We start from the raw sequence: 22,104 nt of genomic DNA, 5'->3' as shown, positions 1-22,104 counted from the left end.
TGGATTGTAACTCACAATTTTAATGTATGCCACAATCATCAGTACAATTTTGGATGGCTGATACACAATGCAAAATGATCTCACAGAGGACACAACACCGGCGAAATGCTTCAATGTTTTGACCTATCCACAATACACTTGTACATGCATGGTATGTTTTACTTTTCAATAAAAGATAAATTAAATTAATGGGTAAATACCTGTGAAACCTTTGATTTATCAAGTAAAATCCCTGATGATCTGTTGTAACGTGGTTGTCTAATCTTCGTCAAAGCTCAAGATAGAATGGCATTACACAGGTAGCGGCAATACAGCGCATGAGTTTCAGTGCATTCAGTACGTTGTTATAGGACGCATGACAGATACTTCCGTTTTATTGAAGACGTTGAGTTCTACAGATCTATGTCTCTTTGATGTTAATTGTTAAGCAACAACGACGATTGTGTTTTCCATATTTTATGAGTATATGTAGGTAACAATATTGGGGGGCTGAGGGGGCTTGGCTCATTTTGGGGGGCTCAAGCTTCCCAAGCCCCTCTTGGCGCCGCCACTGTTAATAATAACAAAACACATATAATCTTTTGGCCTAAATGTTATTATTTATTTACATATTAGTTGATTACAAGAATAGGAGGTCTTATAGAAGCTAGACAGTATTAATATTTAAATTATTAGAACGCAAGTTTTTTAGAAGATCATTAAAAATCACAATATTGCAATCTAATAAATATTTATTTTAACATGCGGTCCCCTAGCAAGTCCACAGTAGTAGGTTTACAGACCAACAGCATTTAAATCCTATGTTTGAGTCTCTGCAGTGGGCAGAGTGCAAATAGTTCATTATATAAATTTTCGTTAAAAATATTTTAAAAACGTTTGCAGAAAAATAAGCACTCAAACAAACAAACAAAATGTTCGTGCAGATGATATATTTGAGAATAAAAACCAACGACAAAAAAAGGCTTAAACTTTTTAAGGTTAACTTTACATTATTTATGACATACGTACTTATTCTTTTACGAGTGAACTTAACACAAAAACGTGAGCAATTACAACGTTATAAAGTGGTGCATCATGATAACCTACAGAGTAGGCTTAACAATTTACAATTCCCTGACAACTGACGAACGAGTTAACACTAAAACCTATAGACAAAATACTAAGTTAAACTTTTAGGCTTACAATTAATTATTTCTAGTGATATTATTTGACCTTGGCTATTCACAAATACATGTGTAAGCAGTAAATATGCAGAGGAAGCTTCAGAAACGTACTGAATTATATGTAATTTAAAATAAAATAGCTCAATACCGGAGTAAAGTTACGAACAAGCTAGAACCAAAAGTACTGATTCATCCAAAAGTACCACATTTTTCGGTGTATAAGTTCCAAGGCTGTCTTCAGGGAAAAAAACATTTTTTACAGTTATCATTTGATTATTTGTTGAACACCAGCATAATATTGTCTAGAATACTTCAAAAGTAGTGTCTATAATCAAATAAAATATGGCTGTTTCATACATTTCAATCAAAACTCTATTCATTCATTATAAAAACTTTCAAAACCTTCTTTTGCATCACTGAAAACAAGTTCTGAAAGTTCACTTTCACTTGTCCTCAAACAATTTTTGAACTTTGGTTTAAGCCCGGCATGGCTAGGTAAGATAAGGCGTTCGACTCCCGCGTCGCACCAAACATGCTTGCCCTTTCAGCCGTGGGGGCGATATAATGTGACGGTCACTCCCACTATTCATTGATAAAAGAGTAGCCCAAGAGTTGGCAGTGGGTGGTGATGACTAGTTGCCTTCTCTCTAGTCTTACACTGCTAAATTAGGGACGACTAGAGCAGATAACCCTCGTGTAGCTTTACGCGAAATTAATAAAACAACAACTTGGGTGTATAGAACCCAGGGGGGTTGGGGCTCTTTTTTTTGGAAGAGAAAAAAAAGTGCGTCTTATACACCGAAACGGACCCGGCGTGGCCAGGTGGGTTAAGGCGTTCGACTCGTAATCTGAGGGTCGCGGATTCGAACCCCCATTACACCAAACATGCTCGCCCTTAAAGCCTTGGGGGCGATATAATGTGACGGTCACTCCCAGTATTCGTTGATAAAAGAGTAGCCCAAGAGTTGGCGGTGGGTGGTGATGACTAGTTGCCTTACCCCTAGTCATGTACTGCTTAGTGTATATAGTTCTTAAAATTATATTTCAACATGACGTTAACAAAATCCTTCGAATAGTTTTTATAACGTCCCCTAGTAGCTCAGCAGTAAGTCTGTGAACTTACGGCGCTAACATTTGCTTGCTTTGTATTTAGGCGCAAAGCTACACAAAGGATTTTCTGTGCTTTGTTCATCACGGGTATCGAAACCCGAGTTCTGGCAGTATTCGTCCACAGACATACCGTCGTACTACTGGGAGGGGACGGCACTAAAAACTGGATTTAAATACTCATGGTGGCAGAACACAGGTAGCCCATTGTATGGTAGCAGAACACAGGTGGCCCATTGTATGGTAACAGAACACAGGTAGTCCATTGTATGGTGGTAGAACACAGGTAGCCCATTGTATGGTGGTAGAACACGGGTTGCCCATTGTATAGTATTGTGTCTAACAACAAAGTAACGAAAACCAAGTCCTTCTAATATCGTCATCAGCTTATTATGGTTCATTTTTTATTTGTCAGAAAATAAACGAGTATAGAAAAAAATTTCTTGTTTCGAACTCTTAACATTAGTTCATTTTATTTCTTCTAGCCAATGACGAAAAGCCCAGTGTTTAAATTACATGAAGCTTGGATACGGCTTGAATAAATAGCGAAATCAGTTTTATCACAAATGTAGTGTTTCAACAAGCTTACGTACCTGATACGGTTAATTGGCACGGTTAACAAATGTGGTGGAAGGTGGTTTAGTGTAGTTTACCTTCAATCTGAAACTCGCTGCTGCCGTTCTACTTTAGATTTTTATTGATCGAAGGTGGTTCTAATGGTTAGTGTAACACAGCTTGAACGCTGTACAAACAAGGTGAACAGATTTCTACAGAACCAACTGGCCAGATACACTGCTACTGACAATACCATGTATTGATCTGACAAGGAATAGGAACCTGGCACGTGCAGGCACAAAGATATTCAACTCAGCATGTAGATCAGGATGGAACACGTTACTTTAAAATGTGTCTTCTCAGCCGAGTTTAACCTTTAAATCGACCTTTGCCTTCCGTTAACTCGAAATATGCGTGCAAGACGAAGCTTATGGGTATTCTTCGCGCACATGTCATGTGGATAAAAATAGTTCCCCTTGCGTCGGTGTAAGGATGCTCAAATTCGGTGTTTGATTCCTCACGGTGGGATGAGCACGGGTTGCTTTACGCTAAAACAACAATGACGGATACGGTGACTAAATAAAAGCATGTTATTAACTTGTCGTTTTCGTCTATCATTAACTGTAAGCTCTTGAGCTGCGACAATCAGCTATTACTGTAAGGTCGACTTCATTATAATCAAAATACTTTTCGAAAACAAAATATCTGAAAAAAATCTCCCCTACATCCTAGTGGCAAATCTACGGAATTATAAATTGAAAAATTGGGTTTCGATACTCGTGGTGGGCACTGTAGAGATAGCACATTGTGTAGCATTGTAGAGATAGTACATTGTGTAGCACTGTAGAGATAGTACATTGTGTAGCACTGTAGAGATAGCACATTGTGTAGCACTGTAGAAATAGCACATTCTGTAGCACTGCAGAGATAGCACATTGTGTAGCACTGTAGAGATAGCACATTGTGTAGCTTTGTGCGTAACTAGAAAAGAACGAACAGGAAAACGAAGATTGTATTCGATGTCATACTCGAAAACATTCGGCATTTAGGAAAACAACAAGCGATAAAACGAAAAAAAAACAACACATGTACAATTAGTGAAATTATATTCAATGACAGAATAGTACCCTAAAACTTTTGTTGTAATTCTACTGAACAATAGACTTGTCTGATAGAACAATTGCCACAAAGCGATAACCTTATAAGTTGCAACGTATTTACCAGGATAAAAGTTCTTTAACCTCAGGTCTTCATCCAACATTTTCTAATTTTGAAGTCTGGGTTATAATAAAGAGGACCGGGCATGGCCAGGTGGTTAGGGAGCTTGACTCGCAACCTAAGGGTCCCAGATTCGAAAACCCGTTTGACCAAACATACTCGTCCTTTCGGCCGTGAATGGATTATAATGTAACAGTCAATTCCACTATTCCGTGGTAAAAGAATAGTCCAAGAGTTGGCGGTGGATGATGATGACTCGCTGCCTTCTCTCTAACTTTTCACAGCAAAATTCAAGACGGCTATCACAGATACCCTCGTGCAGCTATGCGCAAAATTCAAAAAAACAAATATACGTAAGAAAACCATTTAAACTTTGTATACAATACATTCGAACCTAAACTTTATCAATATTAAATGACATTAAAGTTAACGCTAGAAAGATATTTTACTTGGGATAACATAAATTTAGTTAGTCACAAACTTAAAAATATATATATATACGTTTAATACTCATACACGTCATATGCCGTCATACATAGAAAATGATGATGAAACAAAATTTCCAATTTAAATTACCCCAAAACCTGAAGGAATTCTGTTAACCCTTGAAACATAAATATTGTAGCTTTAGCTGATTGAATGATTGTTTGGAATGAAGCACAAAGCTACACAATGGGCTATATGTGCTCTGCCCACTAGGGATATTGAAACCCGGTTTATAGCGGTGTGAGTCCGTTGTGACACTGAGGGGAAGAAGGAGGGGTGAGTAGCTTTGGAGACGACTTCAATGGAATACGTAGAATCAAATAATACCAGCATCATTTATCTTATATTATAATACTTAATATGTAGCATTCTATACATCACTGGTCTTACGTTATAATACTAAATATGTGGCATTCTAGACAACACTGGTTTAACGTTACAATGTAAAATATGTAACATTATACCCAACATTGGTTTAACGTTATAACATTTAATTTGTAGCTTTCCAGACAACACTGGTCTTACGTTGTAATATTAATTATGTATGTCTCTTTTTTACACTGGTGTTACGTTGTAATATTAATTATGTATGTCTCTTTTTTACACTGGTGTTACGTTGTAATATTAATTATGTATGTCTCTTTTTTACACTGGTGTTACGTTATAATATTAATTATGTAGCATTCTAAACAACACTGGTTTCTGTTATATAGTATTCTATACAACTCTTGTCTTACTTTATAATATTTAATACGTAGCATTTTAGACAACATTGGGTTTACGTTATAATATTAATTATGTAGCATTCTAAACAACACTGGTTTCCGTTATATAGTATTCTATACAACTCTTGTCTTCTTTGTAATATTTAATACGTAGCATTTTAGACAACATTGGGTTTACGTTATAATATAAATTATATTGCATTCTAGACAAGACTTGTCTTACGTTATGACATTTAATACGTAGCATTTTAGACAACACTGGTCTAATATTATAACATTTAAATGTAACATTCTAGAAAACACTGGTCTAATATTATAACATTTAAATGTAACATTCTAGTAAACACTGGTCTTACGTTATAATACTAAATATGCAGCATTTTAGACAACACTTGTATTACATTACAACATTAAATATGTATCAGTCTAGACAACACTGACATAAAGTTATAATATTAATTATGTAGCAATCTAGGCAACACTGTTCTTACGTTACAATATTAAATATGTAGCATTCTAGACAATACTGGACTAACAATATAATATTTAAATGTAGGATTCTAGACAACACTAATATTACTTTATAATATTAATTACGTAGCATCCAAGACAATCCTGCTCTTACATTATGATATTAAATACGATGCATTATAAACAACATTGGTTTAAAGTTATAATACTAAATATGTAGCATTCTAGACAACCTGGTCTTACGTTATAATATTAATTATAGAGCATTTTAATTATATAGCTTCCTAGACAATACTGGTCTTACGTTAAAATATTAAATATGTTGCAGTATAGACAACACTGATGTTAAATTATAATATCAATTATATTGCATTCTAGAAAACACTTGTCTCACATTATAATATTAAATATGTTGTAGTCTAGACAACACTTGTCTTACATTGTAATATTAATTACATAGCTTTCTAGACAACACTGGTCTTACGTTATAATATTAAATAAGTTGTAGTCAAGAAAACACTTGACTTACATTATAATATTAATTAAATAGCTTTCATATGAAAGTAAGCCACAACAACTGTTGAGTAGGAAATAAACTACCATTTTATGAAAGTAGACCATAACAACCGTTGAGTAAGAAATAAACTACCATTTTATCAAAGTAGACCATAACAACCGTTGAGTAAGAAATAAACTACCACTTTATGAAAGTAGACAACAACAACCGTTGAATAAGAAATAATCTACCACTTTATGAAAGTAGACCATAACAACCGTTGAATAAAAAATAAACTACCATTTTATGAAATTAGACCATAAAAACCGTTGAGTAAGAAATAAAAAACCATTTTATGAAAGTTGACCATAACAACCGTTGAGCAGGAAATAAAAAACCATTTTATGAAATTAGACCATAACAACCGTTGAGTAAGAAATAAAAAACCATTTTAAGAAAGTTGACCATAACAACCGTTGAGTAGGAAATAAAAAACCATTTTATGAAATTAGACCATAACAACCGTTGAGTAAGAAATAAAAAACCATTTTATGAAATTAGACCATAACAACCGTTGAGTAAGAAATAAAAAACCATTTTATGAAAGTTGACCATAACAACCGTTGAGTAGGAAATAAAAAACCATTTTATGAAATTAGACCATAACAACCGTTGAGTAAGAAATAAAAAACCATTTTAAGAAAGTAGACCATAACAACCGTTGAGTAGGAAATAAACTACCATTTTATCAAAGTAGACCATAACAACCGTTGAGTAGGAAATAAACTACCATTTTATCAAAGTAGACCATAACAACCGTTGAATAAAAAATAAACTACCATTTTATGAAAGTAGATCATAACAACCGTTGAGTGAGAAATAAACTGCCATTTTATGAAAGTAAACCATAACAACCGTTGTGTAAGAAATAAACTACCATTTTATGAAAGTAGACCATAACAACCGTCAAGTAGGAAATAAACTACCATTTTATGAAAGTAGACCATAACAACCGTTGAGTGAGAAATAAATTACCATTTTATGAAAATAGACCATAACAACCGTTGAATAAGAAATAAATTACCATTTTATGAAAGTAGACCATAACAACCGTTGAATAAGAAATAAACTGCTATTTTATGAAAGTAGACCATAACAACAGATGAATAACAAATAAACTGCTATTTTATGAAAGGATACCATTACAACCGTTGAGTAAAAAAAAACTAACATTTTATGAAAGTAGATCATAACAAACGTTGAGTAAAAAATAAACTACCATTTTATGAAAGTAGACCATAACAACCGTTGAGTAAGAAATAAACTACCATTTTATCAAAGTAGACCATAACAACCGTTGAGTAAGAAATAAACTACCATTTTATGAAAGTAGACCATAACAACCGTTGAATAAGAAATAAACTGCTATTTTATGAAAGTAGACCATAACAACAGATGAATAACAAATAAACTGCTATTTTATGAAAGTAGATCATAACAAACGTTGAGTAAAAAATAAACTACCATTTTATGAAAGTAGACCATAATAACCGTTGAATAAGAAATAAACTGCTACTTTATGAAAGTAGACCATAACATCAGTTGAATAAGAAATAAACTGCTATTTTATGAAAGTAAACCATCAGAACCGTTGAGTAAGAAATAAATTACCATTTTATGAAAGTAAACCATAACAACCGTTGAGTAGGAAATAAATTACCATTTTATGAAAGTAGACCATAACAACCGTTGAGTAAGAAATAAACTACCATTTTATGAAAGTAGACCATAACAACCGTTTAATAAGAAATAAACTGCTATTTTATGAATGTAAACCAGAACAACTGTTGAGTAAAATATAAACTACCATTTTATGAAAGTAGACCATAACAACCGTTATTAAGAAATAAACTGCTATTTTATGAAAGTAAACCATAACAACAGTTGAATAATAAATAAACTGCTATTTTATGAAAGTAAACCATAACAACCGTTATTAAGAAATAAACTAACATTTTATGAAAGTAAACCATAACAACTGTTGAGTAGGAAATAAACTACCATTTTATGAAAGTAGACCATAACAACCGTTGAATAAGAAATAAACTGCTATTTTATGAAAGTAGACCATAACATCAGTTGAATAAGAAATAAACTGCTATTTTATGAAAGTAAACCATCAGAACCGTTGAGTAAGAAATAAACTACCATTTTATGAAAGTAGACCATAACAACCGTTGAGTAAGAAATAAACTACCATTTTATGAAAGTAGACCATAACAACCGTTGAGTAGGAAATAAACTACCATTTTATGAAAGTAGACCATAACAACCGTTGAGTAAGAAATAAACTACCATTTTATGAAAGTAGACCATAACAACCGTTTAATAAGAAATAAACTGCTATTTTATGAATGTAAACCAGAACAACTGTTGAGTAAAATATAAACTACCATTTTATGAAAGTAGACCATAACAACCGTTGAGTAGGAAATAAACTACCATTTTATGTTTATGTAAGTTCGACATGACCTTAATTTAACTAAATAATCGAAAAGAACAAAACCAACAGTAGAACACATTGTAGCGATACATTAACAGTAATTGTATTATTTATTGTCACATAGGTAAACCTGTGTAACCACACCTAAACTTAAACACTCATACCTGGCATTATTCACTCCAGTATAAATTGAACAGGCATTATTAAGACGATGTAAAAAATCGGGTAGTAGCTAAATCTCTCATAATTGTGTTTAAATTGTGTAATAAAATACGTGTTTTGGTGATAAACCATGCGCTATAATAAAACGCATATGGAATTAGAAAGCCGTTGTTAACTAAATACATCTGTCTATGGAGTTTTGATACTGGTGGATAAAGCTGGAAACCATTATGAAGTAATGCATGATACCAAAATTGTGTCTTTAGTTAAAGTAATTCATTATGATGCAATCCTGGTGAGATATAAAACTAATATTGTATATTTAATAAACCACAAACATTTTCTTTGTGATTTGAACCTCATCATGTTTAATAAATTACGGCTTATTGCATCTCATATATATGTATATATATATATATACAAGTTTATTATTTGTTTGTTTTTTTTATTTTCGCTCAAAGCTACCCGAGGGCAATCTGTGCTAGCCGTCCCTAATTTAGCAGTGTAAGACTAGAGGGAAGGCAGCTAGTCATCACCACCTACCGCCAACTCTTGGGCTACTCTTTTACCAAAATAGTGGGATTGACACACGGCTGAAAGGGCGAGCATGTTTGGCGCGACGAGATGCGAACCCTCGACTCTCAGATTACGAGTCACACGTCTTAGCACGCTTGGCCAGGCCGGGCTCACAAGTCTGGTAATAAATTATTCACAAAATGTAAAATTTTCTAGTAAATACATTTATTTGTGAACTCTCAAATGGAATTTTATAATCGTAAACATGTTTTCTTTTAATATGTATTAACTTGAAATTACTTATATAGGTGAATGTTCAACTGTATAGATATTTTTATAGGTGAACAATTTGTGATAGAATGGACACTAGGAAATTCTTTCTGAATGACACTAAGCCATTATGAGATAAGATATAACACTAATAATGAATAGTGAATACCACTAAGGCACTTCGAAAGAAAACATTACACTAGTACTGTATACTTAATATCATTAAGATATCACAAAATAAGACATTATTCTATTAGTATATTCTTAATACCACTAAACCATTATTAGATAAGACATTACATTAATACTGCATACTGAATACCATTTCGTCACTACTAGATAATATATTATACTAACACTGCAGAAGTTTCTGTTGAAACAAATAATAGTTTTAAAACAAAGTGTCATGTTGTGAAAGTTTAAACCTTTCAGCGAAAATATTTCGGAAGAAGGCTGTTTTTTATCGTGATACTAGAGGGTGTTATTTTTTATCCCAATGAATTACGACTCTCTTCATGTCGTTTTAAAACTGATTTGATTGACAGCTGAACCATAAATGATTTCTTGTCACACATAGAAAACAAAATTGACTTAAAATCATACTTTAGAACCAGGCCACAATGTGATGTTTCTGTCACTTCTGGATTATGAAATGTTTGACAATATTCTTTTAAGTTAAGTAAGATACGAACACACCCTTATTTTATACTTGGTATTACTTAAGTAAGTTTGGAACACACCCGTATTTTATACTTGGTATTACTTAAGTAAGTTTGTAACACACCCGTATATTATACTCGATATCAGATAAGTAAGATAGGAACACATCCGTATTTTATACTTGGTATCAGTTAAGAAAGATAGGAACAAACCCGTATTTTATACTTGGTATCATATAAGTAAGATTTGAATACACCCATATTTTATACTTGGTATCAGTTAAGTAAGATAGGAACAACTCATATAGTTTCTATTTAGTATCAGTTAAGTAAGACATGAACAACACGTATAGCTTCTATTTAGTATCAGTTAAGTAAGACATGAACAACACGTATAGCTTCTATTTAGTATCAGTTAAGTAAGACATGAACAACACGTATAGCTTCTATTTAGTATCAGTTAAGTAAGACATGAACAAGACGTATAGCTTCTATTTAGTATCAGTTAAGTAAAACATGAACAAGACGTATAGCTTCTATTTAGTATCAGTTAAGTAAGACATGAACAAGACGTATAGCTTCTATTTAGTATCAGTTAAGTAAGACATGAACAAGACGTATAGCTTCTATTTAGTATCAGTTAAGTAAGACATGAACAAGACGTATAGCTTCTATTTAGTATCAGTTAAGTAAGACATGAACAAGACGTATAGCTTCTATTTAGTATCAGTTAAGTAAGACATGAACAAGACGTATAGCTTCTATTTAGTATCAGTTAAGTAAGACATGAACAAGACGTATAGCTTCTATTTAGTATCAGTTAAGTAAGACATGAACAACACGTATAGCTTCTATTTAGTATCAGTTAAGTAAGACATGAACAAGACGTATAGCTTCTATTTAGTATCAGTTAAGTAAGACATGAACAACACGTATAGTTTCTATTTAGTATCAGTTAAGTAAGACATGAACAACACGTATAGTTTCTATTTAGTATCAGTTAAGTAAGACATGAACAACACGTATAGTTTCTATTTAGTATCAGTTAAGTAAGACATGAACAACACGTATAGCTTCTATTTAGTATCAGTTAAGTAAGACATGAACAACACGTATAGCTTCTATTTAGTATCAGTTAAGTAAGACATGAACAACACGTATAGCTACTATTTAGTATCAGTTAAGTAAGACATGAACAACACGTATAGCTTCTATTTAGTATCAGTTAAGTAAGACATGAACAACACGTATAGCTTCTATTTAGTATCAGTTGAGTTAGATAAAAGCACACAGATACAGGTTATTCGATTTTAGAACAAAGAAAAACTCGCATCATCTGTTTAATTTCTATACATTATCAATATGCCTACCTAGTGATGAACCACAAATGGAATGCCCAGAACTCAAATGACTGCATCTCGGTCATGGTAAAAATCCAGGTAAATTCCCGCTCAAATCAATTTCTCTTTTCAAAAGACTCCGGAGTTCCATTTCATCCCATTCGGTAAAGAAAAACAGTACAACGTTCTTCTGGTTTCATAATAGTTCATGAACTAATTGCTTATCGTCGGTTACGTTTGAGGTTCAATTTTAGTAAACAAAACGTGCTACCAGAATAATTATTTTAAAATTTTATTTGAAACGTATTCGGTAAATAATATGATCTTTAGGGAAAACTAATAGCTACACAAACCAATTATGACAAAAAAAAACATCAACACGTGACTATTTAATAATATTCCGATTTATTTCCATTTGCTCTATTCATCTAAATATTAAGTTAATAACAGAGAACGACGAGAGCTGAAAGTTGTCCACAAATACCTAATGTCTTCTGTGCTTGTTTGTCAGGAAAGTATTGTCAGCTTGGATAGAAATCTATCATAATGATTGTTGCGCCATCTGTGTAATTCTGAATGAAACACATACAATAATTTCTCTTTGTTTTTTTAATTTAGCGCAAAGCTACAAAAGGACTATCTGCGGTGTAAGACTCTTGGGCTACTCCTAATTTAGCAGTGTAAGACTAGAGGGTAGGCAGCTAGTCATCACCACCCACCGCCAACTCTTGGGCTACTCTTTTACCAACGAATAGTGGGATTGACCGTCACATTATAACGTCCCCCTGACCATGTTTGGTGTGACAGGGATTTGAACCCGCGACCCTCAGATTACGAGTCGAGTGCGTTAACCATCTGGCTATGCCGGGCCTTACCATTAAGGAGACTAGGTTTTGTACTGCCAAATAATAAACAAGACCCATCTAGCGGAAAAACGCCCGCACGGCTGAAAGGGTGAGCATGTTTTATGTGACTGGGATTTTAACCCGAGACCCTCAGATTACGAACACACCCATATTTTATACGCTTTGTAAATTATTTTCAACAGTGGTTCAGCTTCTTTCGTGCTCTCCTTAACCACAAGCTGTAGCGTGTGACAAAATCAGGAGTCATGTTTAGGAAGAACATTGTTTGCTGATTTACATTCGTATACAAGTTCATATTGTGAGTCACTATTTCCACACTAGTTATCATCATCTCACACTAGGTGGTGTTTGTGGATCAAATCCAGGCAAGTAGAAAGCCTTGATCAAGTTAGATGCGTTAACAGATGTCACATATGGTATCTTCTTGTTCATATTAAAGGGAAATATTATTTCATCATATTCAGCTGCAATGTGTGACTTCTCTTCAAATGTCAGTGTGACTGTTTGTATTTTCCAGTTAACTATAAAATGTCCAAGAAGGCTGACCATTTGTCTGTTATTCCAGATGTCCACAGTGACTTTGATGTCGGGTATAGGTTGCCGTAAAGAGATGATGTGTAGGCTTGATTCTGTTCCGTGCATTGCTGTTGCAGACTGATGTACCTGAGTGAATGTACCAGAGCCAGATGTAGACTTCTGTAGCTGTGCATCATAATCACCCTAAAAGTACAAAGCGTATCTCAGTAATATAATATAGAATATAACTTATTATAATGAAAAATGTATCACACTAAACAAATACCTCAGCTACTTAATATATAATATAGAAATGTTAATAGAGATGTTTTGCTGGTTTGTAAGGTCATGTACTGTTCTCATAGTCCTCTGCTGGGACAGTGGTAAGTCTACAGATTTACAAAGCTAATAACAGGTACTCAATTCCCTTCGGTGGACACAGCAGATAGCCCGATGTGGCTTTGCTATAAGAAGAAACACAAACAAACTCGTTATAGTCATATGAGAATCTGAAATGTGGATAGATATTTTTTGTGATCATGATATTCATAGATAAACTATAAAAAATGTACGATCAAAATATTATTTCTGCAGTAGTTTGTTTTTCCGCTAGATGGGTCTTGTTTATTATTTGGCAGTACAAAACCTAGTCTCCTTAATGGTAGGCCCGGCATAGCCAGATGGTTAACGCACTCGACTCGTAATCTGAGGGTCGCGGGTTCAAATCCCTGTCACACCAAACATGGTCAGGGGGACGTTATAATGTGACGGTCAATCCCACTATTCGTTGGTAAAAGAGTAGCCCAAGAGTTGGCGGTGGGTGGTAATGACTAGCTGCTTTCCCTCTAGTCTCACACTGCAAAATTAGGGACGGTTAGCACAGATATCCCTCGTGTAGCTATGCCCGAAATTAAAAAACAAATAAACAAACTTAATGGTAGTATGTTCTGATATATTTCTCTGACAGTAACGTATAAGTTATAAAACCTAGTTGTTAGGCCTAAATCATAAGTAAAACTAAACAGTAACTTGTTAAATTTCCTTTCCTGTTTATGATATATCAAATTTAACCTCTCACTGATTAACTATCTAACTCTTAGTTTACTCACTCGTATTATATACATATATAAATTATATAAATCAAGATATTTTCTTCTTACCGAGTCTCACAAACATTTGAGACGTCACGACAAGTTTAGACACTTTAAAATTTCTAAGCATCCTGCATCATCACTACATCATGCGAAACTCCCTCTAGTAAACAATAAGAAATGTTTAAATTAAATTGTTAAAATCATAGCCTACATACAACACTGTCCCTCTCTCTGGATTTTGAAACCCCTTGAACATTCTTAATACACAAATAAATGATAATAACATGTTAAACTTACATAATTAGTAATACAGCACTATTTACAATTTTTAAAAAATTATTTTTCACAAAAAGACATTGAAATCACTAAATCATTAAGCGTGTCCAAAAAGTACAGTCTCAGTTCTGATTAACAAAACATACACATTCTTTATTAATTTATTTACTGTCCCTAAACTGTACATATTCCAAATATGTTTATGTTTTTTCTTTATTCTGTGGCTTATGGTCTCAAGGGTAGATGACTTCTTGTCCTGTACCATTTATGTTTATCCACATGTAATGGTTAATTGTTTTAAACATACATAGTTATATTTCTACACATTTTAATCAAAATAAAGACTGTTGTTCCGATAGCTTTATTCTAAAAATTTGACGAACTACAAATAAGGTTCATTCAATAGGTATTCTACATCTTGAAACAAATTTATTGGCAAATTTCCATTCTAGTTAAGAATAGTACATGCTTTTAGTCATATGATGAAGCAGTCTATCATCACCATAGCGACCCTACCCTCACTATTGCTTTATGTGAAAAACAAAGCACATCAGTAGTAACTCTGTCAAGTGGTGCTTCAAAATAATTATGTTATAGTTACTTGTTCATGTTGTTTTCATCATGGACCTTTTCACTCACAGCATATTTCCTGCAAGTTACGCCAATTTTATATGCATTTCTGACACCCAACCAATTTCTTGAATAACAAGTCTTGCTATAGTCTTAATATATTTCACTGTGCCCAGAGACATTTAACTCTGAGCTGTATGGAATGACTGACTGCTACAAGGCATTCGCAAGACGTCTCGTATGGGTATCAAAACTTCAATTAAAATAAAGTACAGAATAACGTTTCCACCTTCCTAGGTCATCTTCAGGTTAACAAAGAGAATTTTAACTAAAGTTTTGATACCCATACCAGTTGTCTTGAGAATACATTTTTACTTGAAGTGGATTTCTCATCATCACAAATTGCCAAAAGGATTGTTCTACACTATTGACTAACTGTTTTCAATCTTGTATTGTCTGCTTCAATATCGTTCAGTTGAATGGATCATATTAGTTCTTCATCGTCATTTGTGGTTGTCCCATGCTGTTGTACTTTAATAAGTTGGTCATTTTTATTATGTTATGTTTCGTTTTTCTTTCAGTGTTTACATTATTCACTAATACAAGATTTTTGGGAAAATGCTGATGCACAATGCTGAAATCGTAATTCTGAAGTATTTAGAACCATCTCGCTATATGGTCTTATGGCTCAAAGAAAATGTGGTAGTTCCTTCCAAGTTGTATGATACTTCCTTTCTGTAGCATTCACTGACTTTCTACAGAGGATGATCACATATTCTTTCTCATATTGTATTTGTGTTAACATTGTTATCACCACATAATCACTCCTATCTGTATCCAATATTGATAAATCTTCAAGAGCTGCAATGTTAATACAAGAGTTGTGGTTAATTCCTTCTTCAATATTTTAAATGATAAACACAATCATAGGTTCAAATTTGAAGCTTTAATGTTTCAAGTAATCTGTGTATTTATGTTAGAGAACAAGTTCAGGACATAACAAAAGCTCTTTTTATCTTACCCAAATTCTGTAGTATAGGCCAATTCTTTATACATTCGATCTAAGTTCAATATGTATATATAATCTCTCTCTACTGACTATGTGTCCCAGAATAGTTCTCTTTATAATTCAATTCAGCATTCTAAAGTTGATCACAACCGTAATCAAAGGTCTTCCCACGTGTGAATATGTCATCAAATTAGACCAATATGACATTCTGCATAATCCAGAGATTCATTCCACCATTAACTGGAATATAGAAGGTGCATTACATAATACTGTAGTAAAGGTTGTGTTTCCCCTACCTTATTCATAGACTTGCATTTGCAAATGTTCTCTCTTTAGACCCAATGTTGAAAAACTATTTTATTCTAAATAAAGCAATCAAAGCAAGACCAGTTCATGGAAGTGTGTTGGTATTTTTCTTTGTAACTTTAACTTCCAGTAGTCCAAACTTATCGTTATGGACCTATTCTTTTTCACAAGTACAAAATAATGCTCAAGGACTAGTATTCAATGCTATTACTCCTTGTTCTTTCATGGCTTCTATTATTTGGACAGACTCTCTATGTTTTGCATCTGGGAGTCATCTGGCTAACTGATGTATTGGAACTGCATCTCACACATTTACCTTATTTCTATGGCTTCTATTATGAAGTCCAATGTAGCTGATATTTTAATATTTCTATGGCCTAGATTGAGATCCATTATAAATGGTATCTTGATATTCTCTAAGAAAACCATGTAATTTGTGACACTGATCAGTTGTAAAACATTCGCATCTTGAGTCATACGAGAATGGATATCCTAAATATTATCCCATAGGTGACTTCTTCCGTTGTTCCTGGATGTGCACTACATCGTCTACTGTTCCATACAGAATTTACTTGTACATCATGGTTTATTGTGTTCATGGATATGATGATTATCTTCTTATTTTTCAAATCTATGAGAGTTATTCTTACCAATTTCCTCTGAACATGTTGGAGTATTTGTTTTTACAATATCCCAGTTTCTAGATGTCAATTTATTCCTTGCTCTGGATGTTGAACCTCTGGTGCAGTAATTGTTACAAAGTACACAATTATTTCCTTGTCATAGACCGTGAAATACTTTATTTCAAGTCTAGCCTCACATCTGTGTTCCCACATGAAGTCTATTCCCAGTATGCAAAACTCCTCAGTGTCCGTTTTTCACACATTGTATGGTACAGTGAAGCTACCCACAGTAAAAATGACTTTTAACTTTCTATTTGCTGGAGACCAAGGTATATTTACTGTTTGTATCAGTCCACCTTCTTTCATAATCTCTGGAGGCACTTTCCTCCCAATACAGCTATAAAACCAACATGTAAAGCTTGTAATGATTACATTACTTAGTGAACTGATCTCTTCAAATAATGAGCTTATCGTCTCAGTTGGGGCAAATGGAGTATTCTTAACTAAATTACGCCCCTTAGGTCCAGCTAATTCCCATTCCATGAGGTTTGGTCAACTCTTTATTTTTATTTTCATTTAGTTGTGCTCTGAGACTCATCTTTTGGGTATTGTCTCCTTATTTATTATAACCTGTTAGTTCTTCAAACCTTTTGTTGCAATGGCATGTTTCCCAAGTTTATAAGGTCTCTTTTTGATATCCTTTGATAGAAGTTTTTATTTCAAACAGGCAGTTCCTGGTAACATATCCTTCTAAGTTACAACTGTAAACAAATTGGCTAATGGTTTGCTTCTTCCATTCTATGAGGCTAGTTCTCTAAATCGTCCTTTCAGTTCTGTAAAACATCCATCAGAGAGAGTTGATTTTTCTCACATTACCTGACCTAATGATTCCATAACTTCTAGATGTTACCTTGAGTTGTTTATTTAAGGGATTAATATTTCATCATGAATTGGACAGCTTCTTTAAAAGATATGCATCAACCTAATTTAACATAATTTGCATAACCTTACCCGTTATAGATTAAAGAATTTCTCTTCGCCTGCTGTCTCAAGTTACTGTGCTACGTTTATTGATAAATATTTACGTTCTGAGATTTAATATTATACAATAAATATTATTTTAAGAACTACAAGAGAAGTTTAGGCTGTTAACTGAATTATAGATTTATATTTTTTTGCCATAATTCAGAATATATAACTAGGAATGAGAACTGAGCAAATAAAGGTTAAAATATGCATTTTTTTCTAAAAGAATATAAATGAATATTGGGAAGAAAATATGAAGTGAAGTCAACCGTCGTGCATCAGTGATAATGTTTCACTGGAGATTTAGGAAAGAATATAGGAATGAATATTGGGAAGAAAATATGAAGTGAAGTCAACCGTCATGCATCAGTGCTAATGTTTCACTGGAGATTTAGGAAATAATATAGGAATGAATATTGGGAAGAAAATATGAAGTGATGTCAACCGCCATGCATCAGTGCTAATGTTTCATTGGAGATTTAAGAAAGAATATAGTTATGAATATGGGGAAGAAAATATGAAGTGAAGTCAACCGTCATGCATCAGTTTCACTGAAATCTACCCTGGAGGTAGACTTTTCAGGTTTCTGCAGATTAGTTCAAATTATAATATTATTTTGCTTTTAACTCTGAGAGATTCATTTTAACTTTTACTGAACTAAAATGGTGAGAAATAAAAAATATAGTTATCTTTCTCCAGTTTTATACCAAAAACTTGTTCATCTTTTATATTTGCTTTCTGGCTTTCTTTGGTCCAATAAAATATCTTCATTGTCTACTGTCTCATTCTTAATAAATAACTCGGTTGAAGTCATAGTAGGACAGGCCTGTCTTTATTGTCTACTGTCTCTTTCTTAATAAATAACTCAGTTTGAGTCATAGAAGAACAGGGCTGTCTTTATTGTCTACTGTCTCTTTCTTAATAAATAACTCAGTTTGAGTCATAGAAGAACAGGGCTGTCTTTATTGTCTACTGTCTCTTTCTTAATAAATAACTCAGTTTGAGTCATAGAAGAACAGGGCTGTCTTTATTGTCTACTGTCTCTTTCTTAATAAATAACTCAGTTTGAGTCATAGAAGAACAGGGCTGTCTTTATTGTCTACTGTCTCTTTCTTAATAAATAACTCAGTTTGAGTCATAGAAGGACAGGGCTGTACTCTCTACTGAATTACTTATGTCACACCTATAGTTTTGTTGCTATACTCTCTACTGAATTACTTATGTCACACATATAGTTTTGTTGCTGTACTCTCTACTGAATTACTTATGTCACACATATAGTTTTGTTGCTGTACTCTCTACTGAATTACTTATGTCACACCTATAGTTTTGTTGCTATACTCTCTACTGAATTACTTATGTCACACCTATAGTTTTGTTGCTATACTCTCTACTGAATTACTTATGTCACACCTATAGTTTTGTTGCTGTACTCTCTACTGAATTACTTATGTCACACCTATAGTTTTGTTGCTATACTCTCTACTGAATTACTTATGTCACACCTATAGTTTTGTTGCTATACTCTCTACTGAATTACTTATGTCACACCTATAGTTTTGTTGCTATACTCTCTACTGAATTACTTATGTCACACCTATAGTTTTGTTGCTGTACTCTCTACTGAATTACTTATGTCACACCTATAGTTTTGTTGCTATACTCTCTACTGAATTACTTATGTCACACCTATAGTTTTGTTGCTATACTCTCTACTGAATTACTTATGTCACACCTATAGTTTTGTTGCTATACTCTCTACTGAATTACTTATGTCACACCTATAGTTTTGTTGCTATACTCTCTACTGAATTACTTATGTCACACCTATAGTTTTGTTGCTATACTCTCTACTGAATTACTTATGTCACACATATAGTTTTGTTGCTGTACTCTCTACTGAATTACTTATGTCACACATATAGTTTTGTTGCTGTACTCTCTACTGAATTACTTATGTCACACCTATAGTTTTGTTGCTATACTCTCTACTGAATTACTTATGTCACACCTATAGTTTTGTTGCTATACTCTCTACTGAATTACTTATGTCACACCTATAGTTTTGTTGCTGTACTCTCTACTGAATTACTTATGTCACACCTATAGTTTTGTTGCTGTACTCTATACTGAATTACTTATGTCACACCTATAGTTTTGTTGCTGTACTCTCTACTGAATTACTTATGTCACACCTATAGTTTTGTTGCTATACTCTCTACTGAATTACTTATGTCACACCTATAGTTTTGTTGCTGTACTCTCTACTGAATTACTTATGTCACACCTATAGTTTTGTTGCTATACTCTCTACTGAATTACTTATGTCACACCTATAGTTTTGTTGCTGTACTCTCTACTGAATTACTTATGTCACACATATAGTTTTGTTGCTATACTCTCTACTGAATTACTTATGTCACACCTATAGTTTTGTTGCTATACTCTCTACTGAATTACTTATGTCACACCTATAGTTTTGTTGCTATACTCTCTACTGAATTACTTATGTCACACCTATAGTTTTGTTGCTATACTCTCTACTGAATTACTTATGTCACACATATAGTTTTGTTGCTATACTCTCTACTGAATTACTTATGTCACACATATAGTTTTGTTGCTGTACTCTCTACTGAATTACTTATGTCACACATATAGTTTTGTTGCTGTACTCTCTACTGAATTACTTATGTCACACCTATAGTTTTGTTGCTATACTCTCTACTGAATTACTTATGTCACACCTATAGTTTTGTTGCTATACTCTCTACTGAATTACTTATGTCACACCTATAGTTTTGTTGCTGTACTCTCTACTGAATTACTTATGTCACACCTATAGTTTTGTTGCTGTACTCTATACTGAATTACTTATGTCACACCTATAGTCTCTACTGAATTACTTATGTCACACCTATAGTTTTGTTGCTATACTCTCTACTGAATTACTTATGTCACACCTATAGTTTTGTTGCTGTACTCTCTACTGAATTACTTATGTCACACCTATAGTTTTGTTGCTATACTCTCTACTGAATTACTTATGTCACACCTATAGTTTTGTTGCTGTACTCTCTACTGAATTACTTATGTCACACATATAGTTTTGTTGCTATACTCTCTACTGAATTACTTATGTCACACCTATAGTTTTGTTGCTATACTCTCTACTGAATTACTTATGTCACACCTATAGTTTTGTTGCTATACTCTCTACTGAATTACTTATGTCACACCTATAGTTTTGTTGCTATACTCTCTACTGAATTACTTATGTCACACCTATAGTTTTGTTGCTATTACCCGTACAACTATAAAAGGAAGAATCATAGTGATTAAAAATACCATTATGGTTACACATCCAATAACTGACTAACCATTAACTAACAGGCTTAACTCTCAGACTCCTCTTATACAAACAGGTGTCATACGTTTTCTATTATCTTAGTTAATGTGAAAAGGTTTCTTCGGTTGTGTATCTCAGGACGATTGGTATGGGTATAAACACTTTTACTAATAAAGCAGAGAACAACGTTTTGACCTTCTTCAAGTAAGTTTCTCATCATCGCAAATTTCTTTCATGGAAAGTCATTTAAATTAAAACATATTAACGTTTTTTGATACATTTATGCTTGTTAATTAAATGTAAGTAAGCAACTTCCTCATAAGGAAGAAAACATGTGACATCGAGATATAAAACACTATATATTCTGTTAGTAATGACCTGTGCTTTCCCACCCAGCACTGGTGCCAGAATGAATCAAGTTTCGTGTGCCAACCTGCATTAAATTCTTTTTATTTATTTATTTGTTTTCGAATTTCGCGCAAAGCTGCACGAGGGCTATCTGCGCTAGCCGTTCCTAATGTAGCAGTGTAAGACTAGAGGGAAGGCAAATAGTTATCACCACCCACCGCTAACTCTTGGGCTACTCTTTTACCAACGAATAGTGGGATTGACCGTCACATCATAATGTCACCATGGCTGAAAGGGCGAACATGTTTGGTGTGACGGGGATTCGAACCTGCAACCCTCGAATTACAAGTCGAACGCCTTAACCACCTGGCTATGCTGGGCATCTTTTTGTGTCTTTCTAGTATTACGAGCTAGATACTCTCCTACTGGTTAGATTTTGCTGAAATTTTC

At 33.5% G+C, this 22,104-nt stretch overlaps 1 protein-coding gene across 2 annotated transcripts in view; it reads right to left on the bottom strand.

Annotated features, from left to right (window-relative positions):
* The window catches only part of LOC143230246 (glycine receptor subunit alpha-2-like), a 50,688-nt gene extending 37,436 nt beyond the window's left edge, over nucleotides 1–13,252 (bottom strand). The window contains exons 1-2 of one of the 2 annotated variants that reach the window (XM_076463450.1): nucleotides 11,702–13,252; nucleotides 4,047–4,365 (exon numbers count right to left, since the gene is read on the bottom strand). Coding sequence is in view for 1 of the 2 variants with exons in the window: in XM_076463448.1 (XP_076319563.1) it covers nucleotides 11,702–11,757 (56 nt within the window). In the remaining variant the exon portion in view is untranslated. The remainder of the gene's footprint in view (nucleotides 1–4,046; nucleotides 4,366–11,701) is intronic. The other variant, XM_076463448.1, reaches the window with a different exon arrangement.
* Nucleotides 13,253–22,104: the final 8,852 nt, after the last annotated feature.

The sequence above is a fragment of the Tachypleus tridentatus genome, chromosome 10, assembly GCF_004210375.1.
Source record: "Tachypleus tridentatus isolate NWPU-2018 chromosome 10, ASM421037v1, whole genome shotgun sequence".
NCBI lineage: Eukaryota > Metazoa > Arthropoda > Merostomata > Xiphosura > Limulidae > Tachypleus > Tachypleus tridentatus.
Note: the sequence above shows the minus strand (reverse complement) of the source record. Positions and strands in the feature narration are given on the sequence as shown.